This window comes from Trachypithecus francoisi, unplaced genomic scaffold (genome assembly GCF_009764315.1).
Source record: "Trachypithecus francoisi isolate TF-2019V2 unplaced genomic scaffold, Tfra_2.0 Lachesis_group11, whole genome shotgun sequence".
Taxonomy (NCBI): Eukaryota; Metazoa; Chordata; class Mammalia; order Primates; family Cercopithecidae; genus Trachypithecus; species Trachypithecus francoisi.
In genome coordinates this window covers 32,866,523-32,881,391 of record NW_022681456.1, presented here as the reverse complement: position 1 = coordinate 32,881,391, position 14,869 = coordinate 32,866,523, and the positions used below count along the sequence as shown (strand labels likewise).

The following is a 14,869-nucleotide window of genomic DNA, read 5'->3' as shown; positions in this document are numbered from 1 at the left end:
GTCACCTAGGCTGGAGTGCAGTGGTGTGATCTTGGCTCACTGCAACCTCTGCCCCGCCCCCTCCCCCACCCCACTCGGCATTCAAACAATTCTGGTTCTTTAGCCTCCTGAACAGTTGGGATTACAAGTGTGCACCACTGCACCCATCTAATTTTTGTATTTTTGGTAGAGACGAGGTCTCACCATGTTGGCCAGGCTGGTCTCAAACTCCTGACCTCAAGTGATCCACCCGCCTTAGCCTCCCAAAGTACTGGGATTACAGGCGTGAGCCACAAGCACCCAGTCAAGAGTCTCTTTTTATTTCATTTTTCATCCAATTAAATTTACCTTGCAACTCTTCAAGTGATTATGTGGTAAAAAGAGCAATCAACTCTGAGTCAGGAGAGGTTCCTGCCCCTTAACTGGATCACTGGGTGACCTCTATTGAGTCACTTTCCTTCCCTCACTGGGCCTCAGTTTCTTCATCTGTGAAATGAAACATTGGACTAAATTATATTTCAGTTCTCCTTGACCAGTGACATTCTGTAATCTTATGTTAATATCACCCAGAAAAGGTTTTCTCAGATGAGTGGTGGGGGCTTGCCTCTAGACTGCAAGATGTGTCTCTGATGTCCTTGAGACTCTGTAGTGGGTGTTTGAGCAATTAAAAGTATCCAAGAACAGAGTGAGCTGTCTCAAGAAGCAGTGAGTTCTCTGTCACTGGAGGTATTCAAGCAGAGGAGGATGGCCACTTGGGGGAGACGTTGTAGAGTGTATCATGTATTAGAAAAGGCGTGAACTAAATCTCTCCAGGTCGCTTCCAATTTTATTTCCCATATGACTTTCCATAAATGGATTTCATGAAGTGCATTACATTTTTAAAACATGTTTTTTTCAAATTCTAAAGCACAACTCATTAGATAGTTGTGAAAACAATATGATGATTTACCAACGAGCATTTTTTAAAAAGAAAGAGAGAAATAGAAGAAAAGATAATCCAATAGAATCAAATAGAATAGAAAAGATCTGAATGCATTGCACATAAGGGTGAGTATTGGGTTTTGAAACTTGCTTCAGTTACATTTGTATGTATGAGTGTGAACTGGGTTGCAATATAAAATGTATTTTGTTTACGGGTTAAGGTAAAAAATTTGGAAACCACTACCATAAGATCTCAATATGAATAAGCATGTATTTATTTAGGTTCTTGTCTAATTTATGTCTTTTATTTATTGCTACTTACCTATTGTATTCTTTTTAAAAAGTGATAAAATATTGGTTGCTATGGTTTCCTGGGTTACTGCTTACACCTCTGCCTTGAAAAAAAATCACACATAATCTAATTTCCCAGCACATAAAAAAAGTGGAAACATCATTAACATATGTGAGAGGGGAAGAAAATGCTGCTTGCTCTCTTTTCCCAGGGTACACTGGGCTGCTCAGGGAATGGGAGCTAAGACAGGTACACAACCTGTTTCGTGCTTCGGTCCCAGGACATACAATGCTTCTTGGATAGACAGTGTTTCCTTCTGGTAAACGGAGAGCAGCTCTGGGATGCAGGAAACAACCTCAAACATACAGTAACAGTCAGAAAAGGTCGGTCAGGGGGAACCAGGCAGGATGGTAGGTCTCTAGCAAGCTTACCTGAACCTGGCCAATCTCCAACTTTTCAGGACATCATCCAGGCAGGACATCCCTGTACTGCCAAAAATTTGTTCATTGTTGGTCCAGGGGCCAGAGCTTGGGAATCAAAGAAGCCCAAGAATCTAGCTTGGGGCACACTAGACCCTAACACATCTATTTCTCCAAATTACAGGTGCCAGCCACCACACCCGGCTAATTTTTTGTGTTTTTAGTAGGAGTTTGAGACCAGCCTGGCCAGCCTCACCATGTTGGTCAAACTCCTGACCTCAGGTGATCCACCCACCTCAGCCTCCCAAAGTACTGGGTTTACCGGCATGATCTTTCCACAGGGATTTCCACGGGGATCTTTCATGAACTGTTAGGTTTGTTTCTGGTGCTTAGCTGAAGTACCACATCCACCAGCCGGCCTGCCGAATAACAGAGTGCTTTGGTCCCTCAGGGTCTTTGGAGCTGCCATCTTCTTAACATCGACTCTGAACATGTTCATTCCCTCTGCAGCCAGAGTGCATTACGGATGCGTCATGTGTGTCAGAATTCTGCAAGGTCTAGTGGAGGTAGGAGATACTTTCCTTACAGTTTTTGATGTTGCTAGAGACAGCCCAGTCCTTTAGAAAATTCAGCATCTGAAGAAAACTCCCTTTACTCAGTTTTTTTCTATATTTTCTTCCTTTTCCTGCTATTTCCCTTCTCTGGTAATGGCTAAAATTTCAAGAATTGTAATTCAAATGCCTTGTGTGATTTTACATTTAGGAACAATAAAGGACCCTTCCATAATGATCTTAGGGATAATCTAACCCGACCCTCTTCATTTTAATGGATAGTGAAACTGAAGCCCAAACCTACAGTTCACATAGGAAAGACTCATTCCACTAAAGCAATTTAAGTGGATTCATTAATAAATCTGTACATTTTCAAGGGTGTAGTCTGATGCAGAGATTTAATTCACTGAAGGAGGCACCATGATATGGAGCCAGAAGGTAAATATTCTGGACTTTGCAGGCCATACGGTGTCTGTTGCACCTACTCAACACTGCTGCTGTAGTGCAAAAGCAGGCAGAAACAAACTAGAAACAAATGGGCATGGTTATGTTCCAATAAGCATTTTACAAACTGAAATTTGAATTTCATATGATTGTTGTGTGCCATTCAATATTATTCTTCTTTTGATTTTTTTCTCACCATTTAAAAATGTAAAAAAAATTCTCAGCTTGTGGACTACACAAAAACAGATGGTGAACCAATTGGCCCATAGTCTGCAACCCCCGATATACAACAGGGTTTCCCAAACACAGTCATTCACCTCTGACCTTCATCACTTTGTTATGCCCATGTATAACTTGCACTATTATTTGCCTATTGTTTTCCCCTAGATCGACTCATTTAAAACAAAAAACAAAAGATACCTATTATTCTAAGCAACAACATCTTTGAAATCATGGGTTTGATGTGCTAGTTACATCTTTTCCTTTTTTTTTTTTTTTCTTTGAGATAGAGTCCCGCTCTGTCATCCAGGCTGGAGTGCAGTGGTGTGATGTCGGCTCACTGCAACAACCGCCTCCCGGATTCAAGCGATTCTCCTACCTCAGCCTCTCGAGTAGCTGGGACTACAGGTGCCAGCCACCACACCAGCTAATTTTTTTGTATTTTTAGTAGAGATGGGGTTTCACCATGTTGGCCAGGCTGGTCTCGAACTCCTGACCTCAGATGGTCCGCCCACCTCTGCCTCCCAAAGTGCTGGGATTACAGGCGTGAGCCACCACGCCCAGCCACTAGTTACATCTTTTTCAAAGCATATATATATACACATATATATAGTATAATTATATAAAAATTTAATTATATATAGATTAATTGTAATATATATACTAGCATATATGTGTTATAATTAAGAATGTAAATTGTTATATCATTTCAAATCCAACTCTAGTCCCACTAGAGGGACATATATTGCACTTTGGGATGTACCCGTGTGGTGGAAAGAACGCAATATTAGCATCCATGAAGACTAAATTTTAGTCACTTAATGGCCCTGAGCCTCATGTTCTGTATCTTGAAATGAGAGGATGGACCAGCTGACTGTGGAAGGCTCTTCCTACACTGATAGTCTATGATAATATGAAATAAAAATATAAAGACCTTTTCACCCATCTTCTACCATGCTTACATGTGAACTGTATTTGAATTTCAGCATCTATACTGTGAGTCAAAAATAGCTGAATCATGCTGTTTAGTGTCTGTCTTAGTCCATTTGGGTTTCTACAGAATACCATAAACTAGGTAGGTTATAAACAAAAGAATTTTCTTTTATTTTTATTTTTTATTTATTTTTTTGAGACAGAGTCTCACTGTGTTACTGAGGTTGGAGTGCAGTGGCGCAATCTCAGCTCACTGCAACCTCTACCTCCCAGGTTCAAGTGATTCTTCTGCTTCAGCCTCCTGCATAGCTGGGATTACAGGGACATGCCACTATACCCGGCTAATTTTTGTATTTTTGGTAGAGACAGGATTTCGCCATGTTGGCCAGGCTGGTCTTGAACTCCTGACCTTGGGTGATCCACCCACCTCAGCCTCCCAAACTGCTGGGATCACAAACATAAGCCACTGTGCCTGTGCCTGGCCTTTTTTATTTTTATTTTTTTGACAGTCTCACTCTGTTGCCCAGGCTAAAGTGCAGTGGTGCAATCTCAGTTCGCTGCAACCTCTGCCTCCTGGGTTCAAGCGATTCTTGTGCCTCAGCCTCCCAAGGAGTTGGGATTACAAGCATGCACCATCATGCCCAGCTAGTTTTTATATTTTTAGTAGAGATGGGGTTTCATCATGTTGGCTATACTAGTCTTGAACTCCTGGCTTCAAGTGATCCACCCAGCTTGGCCTCTCAAAGTTCTGGGATTGCAGGCATAAGCCACCACTCCGGGCCTAGAAATGTATTTCTTTTTTTTTTTTTTTGAGACAGAGTCTCACTCTGTCGCCCAGGCTGGAGTGCAGTGGCGCGATCTCGGCTCACTGCAAGTTCCACCTCCCGGGTTCACGCCATTCTCCTGCCTCAGCCTCCCGAGTAGCTGGGACTACAGGCGCCCGCCACCTCACCCGGCTAGTTTTTCATATTTTTTAGTAGAGATGGGGGTTCACCGTGTTAGTCAGGATGGTTTCGATCTCCTGACCTCGTGATCCGCCCGTCTCGGCCTCCCAAAGTGCTGGGATTACAGGCTTGAGCCACCGCGCCCGGCCTAGAAATGTATTTCTTACAGTTCTGGAGGCTGGAGAGTCAAAGATTGAGGTGCTGGCAGATCGGTGACTTGGGAGGGTCAGCTTCCTGATTCATAAACAACTACCTTCTCTTTGTCTGCTCAAGGCAGAAGCGATGAGGGAGCTCTCTGGAGTTTCTTTTATAAGGCACTAATCTCATTCATTTTTTACCTAGTCACTTCCCAAAGGTCCATCTCCAAATACCATCACATTGGGAATTAGGTTTTAACACAGGAATTTGGTGGGGACACAAATATTCAGCCTACAACAGTGTCTATAAATTGGGCTTTTATATTGTAGCCTCTGTGAAGAAGCAGCATCTATATTTTAAACACAAGCAGAAACTAGAGTCAAATCAACTAATCTATTTTCAACTCTTCTGCCAGGGTGTGACCTACCCAGCCTGCCATGGGATGTGGAGTAAGTGGGCACCACCTTTGGAGAGAAGCCGACTGGCCACAACCTCTTTTTGTGGTGGGTATATTAGAATAATAACAAAGTTTATTTAGGAATGCTTTTTTTGGGTTCATGCGGTGGCTCACACCTGTAATCTCAGCACTTTAGGGAGGCCGAGGCAGGAAGATCACTGGAGCCCAGGAGTTCGAGACCAGCCTGGGCAATATAGTGAGACTTTGTCTTTAAAAAAAAAAAAAAAAATTAGCCGAGTGTGGGGGTGTGTGCCTGGGATCCTAGCTACTAGGGAGGCTGAGGCAGGAGGACTGCTTGAGCCTGGGAGGTTGAGGCTATAGTAAGCTATGATGGCCACAGCACTCCAGCCTGAGTGACAGAGTGAGATCTTGTCTCCAAAAAGAAAAAAGAAATGGAATGCTTTTTTGACTTCAAGTAACTGAAAACCCTACTAAGGGCCTTAAAATGAGTCTATTTATTTTATATAACAGTATTCTAAAGGTGAGTGGTTGTTAGTGTTGGTTCTGCTGCTCAAAAATCCATCCAGAGCTTAGGCATGTTCTGACTTTCTACTCTGGTATCCTCAGAGATAGCTTTTTATTTACTCTTGTGCTTATTCCATCTGTCCCTTTCATCAGGAAAACAAAAGCTTTCCCAAAGCCCCCTACCAACCTTCCACTTTAATTTATTTGGCCCTAACTGTATCATATGCTTTACTAACTTCAGAGGAGTCTAGGCAAGCAGATACCTAGCTTCACCAGCCTCTTCAGGAGTGAAGGGGAAGGGAGAAAGGGTTGGAAGTGGTTGTTGGATTAGCCAGCAAATGACATTTGCTAAGGACAAAGTGGAAAGATGGGATCATCAAGCATCCCACGCCTCTTCTTTTTGTATGAAACTAAAGTTCAGTGACTTGCCCAAGATCATGGAGCTAGAATGAGACCTGACTTTTGATCTGGAGCTTTCCTTATTTCACACTCCTACCACGCACACATTGTCATATAGACATTTAAATTAATTTTTGTCATCATATCTCAGATAATAAGAAGTGGAGACCATCCATCTTATCTGAAAGTAAATGAGCAGTCCCCAAGTAGTATGTGACTTCAATTCCTGCGTCTCCAAACTTCACCTTGCTGAAGTTGCCCATCTCCAAGCTACCCCAGTGGGACTGGCCTCTCTAGGTGTGGCTGCGTCCCTAGGTACCAATCAACAACAGAACAACAACAGCACATGCTGCTTCCATCAGCACAGTGGTAAATGTGTTGAGGGAAGGGGCCCATGAGGGTAAAAGTACCTTAGACCAGCCAGGCATGGTGTCTCGCACCTGTAATCCCAGCACTTTGGGAGGCTGAGGTGGCAGATTGCTTGAGCCTAGGAGTTTGAGACCAACCTGGACAACATGATGAAACCCCATCTCTACCAAAAACACAAAAAATTAACTGGGTGCAGTGGCCCATGCCTGTGGTCCCAGCTACTCAGGAGGCCAAGGCTTGAGTCCAGAAGCAGAGGTTGCAGTGAGCCAAGATCACACCATTGTACTCCAGCCTAGGTGACAGAGTAAGACCCTGTCTCAACAAAACAAAACAAAACAAAACAAACAAAAAACAAAACAAAAAACCCCCACAACAACAAAAACCTTGGACCACGGAAGTCACCATGTAGCCTAAGCAGTGTGAATTACAGCTTAGGTCTGTCTGTTTTTCAAGTTAGCACACCTTTCCTAAGATGATATTCTTTGCTAAAGGGAGAAATACAGCTTTCTATTTATTTCTGCATATGTTTTAATTTTCCTCTTTCTGCTGGCCTTTTACCTTCTTGAAATAATAATAAAGTAATCTTGAAAATGTGGTGTGAGGTATTCACCAATATGCCTACTTTGTGCCTAGTTGGGAATTGCATGCTCAGCCTTGATGTCTTTACATCTTTAGTGTCTCTTGTCCTTGGAAACCATCTCCATCTGCTCATTTGCAGTTTAAGAGCATCTCCATCCCACTACTGCACTTACACCAACTCTAGAAGAGGATAAGACTCCACTCCAGCTGGCCTTGTGACTTGTTAGATCCTTGACCTTACTTTCTTTGGATGGTTTATTTGTAAGACCTTTCATTTTGATTTGCCAGCAAAATGAGAATGACTAGCAGCCACTCCCCATTCTTAGTGTGTTTTTATAGCCCTAATAGGGTTGATTTAAGAAATGGTTTGACTCTCAAGGAAAGTTACCTGATCAAGGACACAAGCTTCATTACATGTCCCAGCTAAGGTGTGGCCTTGGTTTCAAAGAACAACCTAAGGAAAATCTTCAAGAAGGAAACCTAGGCTTGGAGCGAATCAATTCTTAATCTCAAAAGATATTGGAATTAGAAGGGATTCTAGAAAACATCCACTGATATGGTTTGCCTGTGTCCCCACCAAATCTCATCTTGTAGCTCCCGTAATTCCCATGTGTTATGAGAGGAACCTGGTGGGAGGTGATTAAATCATGGTTGTAGGCCTTTTCCATGCTTTTCTCGTGATAGTCAATGGGTCTCATGAGATCCAATGGTTTTAAAAACGGAAGTTTCTCTACACAAGCTCTCTCTTTGCCTGTCGCCATCCACGTAAGATGTGACTTGCTCTTCTTTGCCTTCTGCCATGATTGTGAGGCTCCCCCGCCACGTGGAATTGTAAGTCCAGTTAAACCTCTTTCTTTTGTAAATTGCTCAGACTTGGGTTTGTCTTTATCAGCAGCATGAAATCAGACTAATACATCCAGTTACAACCCATTGTTTTATAGTGGAGCAAACTGAGGCTGAGCGAGGGAAAAAAGATTTAAATTCTTGCAGCTAGTGAGGGTAGAACCAGGACCTCTTTCTCACCCCCAGTTCTGTTCTTCCCTTCTCCACATATCATTCAACAATCATCTGAGGTCCAGGGGACTGAGCTGCAGTCTGCTCCCCAGGGCAGTCTGGGAGCAGCGGTGGGCAGCTGCAGTAAGGCCTGAGTGTCCTGTTGCCTGCTCAAGGGGCTATGTCTAATAGGAACTGACATTGGAGGGTGTGTCAAAGGATGAGGAAGATTTTTTTCTGATAGAAAAAAAGGGTAGTTTAGGTCACATTGTGTATTAGTCTGTTTTCACACAGCTATAAAGAACCACCTGAGACTGGGTAATTTATAAAAGAAAGAGGTTTAATCAACTCATGGCTCTGCACGGCTGGGGAGGCGTCAGGAAACTTACAATCATGGCAGGAGACAAAAGGGGAGGCAAGGCACGTCTTACATGGTGGCAGGAGAGAAATAGAGAGAAGGGGAAAGTGCCACACTTTTAAACCATCAGATCTCATAAGATCTCACTCACTGTCATAAGAACAGCATGGGGGAAATCTGTCCCCATGACCCAGTCACCTCCCACCGGGTTCTTCCCTCAACACGTGGGAATTACAATTTGAGATGTGATTTGGGTAGGGACACAGAGCCAAGCCATATCACATTGTAAAGTTCTCCCAATGAGAGAATGCTTCTTACTATGTAAGGGGAATTATCAGGTGATTTTGAGTGAAGGAGGCATGATTGAATGATTAAATAAGAGTAAGAGCTTTGGGGTTCCACAGACCTGGGCCCCTGTCCAGTGACTTGTCATCTCTTCTACCTGTGCGACCTCAGGCAATCCACCTCCCCTCCCCCAGCCTGCTTTCTCCTTATAAAATGGGGGTCATATTGGTACCTACCTTGTCAAGTTGAAGGAGAGTTAAACAAAGTCATGGGTACAGAATACTTAGCATGATACTAGGCGCCCAGAAAGTACTCAGTGCATCTTAGTTGGTGGGGGTTATTCTCTACCTGCCTCTGCCCCAGGTATTCTTTTGCATTACCTAAACCAGACTCACACACCCCACCTCCCAGGGTATTTGGCCTGGGGACAAAGGCTACCCTATCTCCATGCACAGCAGAGTCAGACCTGCAGCCCATTCTCAACACATGCCTGGAGTGCTCACCTTATTGGTTTGAGGAACCCTGAGATGGTTTGTTTTTTGAGTGTGTTGTCATTCTGTACATGATAATAGAGGTAATAGCTGGCATTTGTGTAACCCTTTATAACTTACAAAGCATCTTCACATATATAGTTTATTTGAACCTCAAAACAGCCCCTTGAGATGGATATTTCATTCCCATCTTATCTCTGAGAAAAATGAGTCTCTTGACTTCCTCGGGTGTCAAGATATTCAGATCCCAGATCTCAGACTGGGCCTTTCACCGAGGGTCAGGCCCACCTTGGAAAGATGGGATTTAATCTATTTCTCTGGAAGATCCCCAACCTCCCATTTCCTAAAGATCTTCCTTAGCATCGAATTCTGGGATACAGAATTTCCTTTCACCACTCACTTTTTCTGAAGCAAGAGTTTTTTCATTTACAGCCCAGGGGGAGTTTCAGAGAATAACTTTTCCTTTCAGCTAATAACTTCCAATAATGGGAGGTCACAGGGCTCATGTTTCCCTACCAGATGTCCAGAGGATAGCAGAGGTCAGGTCACTGCCTCTAGTCACAATTTTCTTGTCTAGACAAGATAAACATTCACACACAGGTAAGCATTTGCAAGCTTAAGTTTTACAAAGTAACAAATACATGTAAAAACATACCCATTCAGGAGCTGAATGGAGACAGCAGCCCTCTTGCCATCTGGAATTTAATTGTTCACCCCTCACCTTTTTTTTTTTTTTTTTTCTTGAGACACTGTCTCACTGTGTCACCCAGGCTGGAGTGCAGTGGTGAGATCTTGGCTCACTGCAACCTCCGCCTCCTGGGTTCAAGCGATTCCCGTGCCTCAGCCTTCCAAGTAGCTGGGATTACAGGCATGTGCCACCATGCCAGGCTAATTTTTTGTATTTTTAGTAGAGATGGAGTTTTGCTATGTTGACCAGGCTGGTCCTGAACTCCTGGCCTCAAGTGATCTGCCCGCCTCAGCCTCCCAAAGTGTTACGATTACAGGCATGAGCCACCGTGCCTGGCAACGCTCTCCTTTTTGTTTTTTTAATCAAGACTTTAAAAATCATGATCTTTTAAATAATTTAATGTCCCTCATTTAAAGATCTGGATGAGAATCCTCCCAGTCTTCCTAAGCAAATTTTGTATGTTCCTTTGCTTGCTCTTTTTAGCATCCAATATTGTGCCTGGTTGAATTTTCAAAATTTCTCTTAGATTTTTTTCATCTTCTGATTCCATTCTCTCATGTAATTCCAAACTGTGGTGCTGGATCAACCTTTGTCTAAATCCTGTGTGGTCCCTGGATGGAGTTAAATAAAGGGCATGTTGGTGACCTTCCTCTCTTGGAAGCCCCGTTCTAAGGCACACTGGGAGTTTGCCTGTCTCTCTACATGGAGACAGTCTGACTCCTGCTCAGTTGGATTCATTCTTGACTTTACCACATGAATTCTTTTTTTTTTTTTTTTTTTGAGACGGAGTCTTGCTCTGTCGCCTGGGCTGGAGTGCAGTGGCCGGATCTCAGCTCACTGCAAGCTCCGCCTCCCAGGTTTACGCCATTCTCCTGCCTCAGCCTCCGGAGTAGCTGGGACTACAGGCGCCCGCCACCTCGCCCGGCTAGTTTTTTCTATTTTTAGGAGAGACGGGGTTTCACCGCGCTAGCCAGGATGGTCTCGATCTCCTGACCTCGTGATCCGCCCGTCTCGGCCTCCCAAAGTGCTGGGATTACCACATGAATTCTAAATGAGCTGAAAAGGCTTGTGTGATGATTGGTCAGATTCCCTCAATCTTTTCTTGTTCCAGGTTCCTATGCAGGGGCAGTGGTTGCCATGCCCCTGGCTGGGGTGTTGGTGCAGTACGTTGGATGGTCCTCTGTCTTTTATATTTATGGTGAGTGATTTGACTTCACAAGTTCACATGTGACTCATAGAGATGATATTTTACTGCATATGGGTTTGGCTCAGAGTTCATTACATCAAAATAGAGATTACTAAAACAAGTTTATTGTATAGATGGAATACTTTATCTATGATTTGATTAATGTTTAAAGTTGACCTAAAAAAAATAAGCAGAACATTGTCTTTCTTTACCAGTTAACAATAAGAGGAACATCAACAAAATACTTTCCCCTAGCTGAACATACTGCCATTTGGAAATATTGTAAAGATCCTTTTGTAGTTCATAAATGTGATAATTGAGTGTTCACACACATGTGTGAGATGTTTGAGTCCCTCAAACCTTGTTACAACATTGGCACATTACCCATTTTACATGCAAAAAATATATATGGTAAAAATGAAAAATTTAGAAATGGAAGAAAATGAGACCATATAACCCAGCCTTTTCTTTTTTAACTGCAGGTATGTTTGGGATTATTTGGTACATGTTTTGGCTGTTGCAGGCCTATGAGTGCCCAGCAGCTCATCCAACAATATCCAATGAGGAGAAGACCTACATAGAGACAAGCATAGGAGAGGGGGCCAGCATGGTTAGTCTAAGTGTAAGTATAAAAAGTCAAATGAAGACTTACCTCTTTTCATGAGTGATTGTGTTGCCTATTTACAGAAAAAATGTCAATATCTTTACTAAAAGATCTCATGGTATTTTTACTCCCTAGAAATTTAGTACCCCGTGGAAAAGATTTTTCACATCTTTGCCGGTTTATGCAATCATTGTGGCAAATTTTTGCAGAAGCTGGACCTTTTATTTGCTCCTTATAAGTCAGCCTGCTTATTTTGAAGAGGTCTTTGGATTTGCAATAAGTAAGGTAAACATACAGATGCTCCAAATATTCTTGAACTTTAAATCTTTTGATTCTACAGAGAATAACTTTGTATGATAAAATAATTAAATTGCTGATCATAATTCATAACAGTTCTGTGACACCTAATAGCCCGGCTGTCAGACAAGTTATACATTCTATGCATAGTATGCATAGCTGTTTAATTTCTTCTTAGCAAGGATCAGAGTCGTATTAAGCTGCTTTAAAGATTTATGTTGTACCCAATCTTAAAGTGTTTTTGAAGCTAGCTCAAGGATGGCATATTAGGTGAGGATAAAAAGATTTGAAGGTGTGGGTTTTCTTTTCTTCCTATAAGCTACTCAGTGAGTAACAGTAAGAATCTTACCACCCATTTTGCAGAACACTCCCTCTCCATAATGGTGGCTATAGCAGTAACAATCATTGCTTGCAATGGGTTAGAAAGAACCTCTTTCTGCCAGGCATGGTGGCTCATGCCTGTAATCCCAGCATTTTAGGAGGCCAAGGCGGGTGGATCACCTGAGGTCAGGACCAGCCTGACCAACATGGCGAAACCCTGCCTCTACTAAAAATACAAAAATTAGCTGGGTGTGGTGACACATGCCTATGATCCTAGTTACTCAGGAGTCTGAGACAGGAGAATCACTTGAACCCAGGAGGCGGAGGTTGCAGTGAGGCGAGATTGCACCACTGTACTCCAGCCTGGGCAGCAGAGCAAGACTCTGTCTAAAAAGAAAAAAGAAAAAGGGAAAAAAGAAAGAACCTCTTTCAGTGCTCCTAGACATTATCATCAAGCCAATTGTGTTTTAGGGAGGGAGGGTGTAGATAGTGAATCATAAACTGTCATCATAAGATAATTAAACCTCTTTCCTACAAGGGAAAGAACAGCAGCTGAGCAGGCACAAATGTCTGCCTAGCTATAGATACTGTCAGAAGTGACCATGGAAGAGTTGGCATAGTCGTGAAATGGTGGCTGTCATCAGTCATCAGTGCTCACTGGGTGCCAAGTTCTTTATCTCCCATGTGCCATGCCCTCTGTGATGAAGAAAAGTCATCTCTACCCTCAAGGAGCTTCCAATCTGGTAGAGGACACAGATAAGTCTAAAATCATTCACTCATTCATCATTTATTTATTATGAAATTCAGGCCTTCCCAGATCCCACATAATTAGATGCTTAAATTTGGTGGTGGTAGGTAGGGGGACTGTGGAGTGGAGGTGGGCAAGGGAATTAGGGAGGCCCCTCTCTCAGAAGCAATGACAAATTGCTTATTGTTTCTTTCCCTTCCAGGTGGGTCTCTTGTCAGCAGTCCCACACATGGTTATGACAATCGTTGTACCTATTGGAGGACAATTGGCTGATTATTTAAGAAGCAGACAAATTTTGACCACAACTGCTGTCAGAAAAATCATGAACTGTGGAGGTACTGTGGATTTCATAGATGGCTTAGGCAGCTTTTGTAGAATTAGGGTAAGCGGAACTGCAGAGCATATATTAAGAAGTGACTTTTAGGCCGGGCACTGTGGCTCACACCTGTAATCCCAGCACTATGGGAGGCCGAGGTGGGCGGATCACAAGGTCAGGAGATCGAGACCATCTTGGCTAACACAGTGAAACCCCGTCTCTACTAAAAATATAAAAAATTAGCCAGACTTGGTGGTGGGCGCCTGTAGTCCCAGCTACTTGGGAGGCTGAGGCAGGAGAATGGCGTGAACCCGGGAGGCGGAGCTTGCAGTGAGTCGACATAGCGCCACTGCACCCCAGCCTGGGCGACAGTGAGACTTCGTCTCAAAAAAAAAAAAAAAAAAGTGACATTTAATCATTAGAGTGGATCTTAAAGACCTCTAAGTCTGTCCCTCAGCAGATACTTGAGTGTTGTACATCACAGTCCTGCCAAGAGGTCATCCAGCCGGGACTCTTCCATACATCCTTCCACATTTATTGTTTGCTTATGTAGTTTATTCCCTTCTCTCCTTACCTTTCTACCTATCCATATGTTTTGGTAAGAAACAGAAGAAAAGTAATCTTTCCTCCTAACCTATGCTTGTGCATGGGGTATACACACACACACACACACCATTCTCTTTCCTGGTTTATTTAGCTTCTGCTTTATGTTTTAATTTTGTAAAGACAAAGTGAATGTTAGGTGATTTCCCAAAAGAGGTAGGTGAAAGTAATTGTGAACCCCTACAATGTTCATAAGTGCTTTTCAAAAAACTCTTCTTTTTTGTTTAGCTTTTAAAATGAACATTTATTGAATGCTTTCTGTGCCAGACATTAAGCTAAATCTTCTACATACATTATTTTAAAAATCTTCATAACCACCATGTGGAGCAGATACTATTACTATATGCAATTTGCAATGAGGAAACAGAGGTAAAATAAAGGGACTTGCTCAAGTAGCAGATCCCTGCAAGGTATCAGGTCTGCCGGAGCCCACCGCCAAAGCTTAGTTTGCTGCTACCTCTTTGGAGGACTACAACAGGATGAGCGGGCAGGAGGTAGAGGATAGCGCCACCTATGGGCAAGAGCTCACAACTGTGATATTAAGTTGAAAGGGACGGATTGCGCATGCTCTGACAGATTAGCTAGGTCTGGAACGTTTAGAAGTGAAGACTACCGAGGGACACAGCAGCAGGCATGATCTGATCCCAGAGCATTTCGGGAAGAAAGCCTAAGAGTCTGTTGGCACCTGTTCTCCCAGTTGCTTGACTGCTGGTCCCGGGCAGGGATGTGTGGGCCTGACCTTAGCTTGAACTTTCCTATAGGGGACTGAGGGTTAGTGGATGTAGGCCTGCTGTCTGGTGGGCAGGAGGTGAAGCTCTGGGATATTGTATTCAAGTACTCTCCAAGAGAGCTGTAGCAGCCAGAATAATG

At 43.1% G+C, this 14,869-nt stretch overlaps 1 protein-coding gene and 1 non-coding gene across 3 annotated transcripts in view; both read left to right on the top strand.

The window, feature by feature from the left end:
* The window catches only part of SLC17A8 (solute carrier family 17 member 8), a 66,500-nt gene that overhangs the window by 35,154 nt on the left and 16,477 nt on the right, over positions 1-14,869 (top strand). The window contains exons 4-9 of one of the 2 annotated variants that reach the window (XM_033220919.1): positions 2,063-2,177; positions 5,256-5,343; positions 11,036-11,122; positions 11,593-11,732; positions 11,850-11,999; positions 13,283-13,415. In XM_033220919.1, coding sequence (XP_033076810.1) covers positions 2,063-2,177; positions 5,256-5,343; positions 11,036-11,122; positions 11,593-11,732; positions 11,850-11,999; positions 13,283-13,415 — 713 coding nt within the window. The remainder of the gene's footprint in view (positions 1-2,062; positions 2,178-5,255; positions 5,344-11,035; positions 11,123-11,592; positions 11,733-11,849; positions 12,000-13,282; positions 13,416-14,869) is intronic. The other variant, XM_033220920.1, reaches the window with a different exon arrangement.
* LOC117091252 lies at positions 11,399-11,504 on the top strand. The gene has a single exon (XR_004440359.1). It is a non-coding gene; the product is annotated as a small nucleolar RNA U13 (small nucleolar RNA).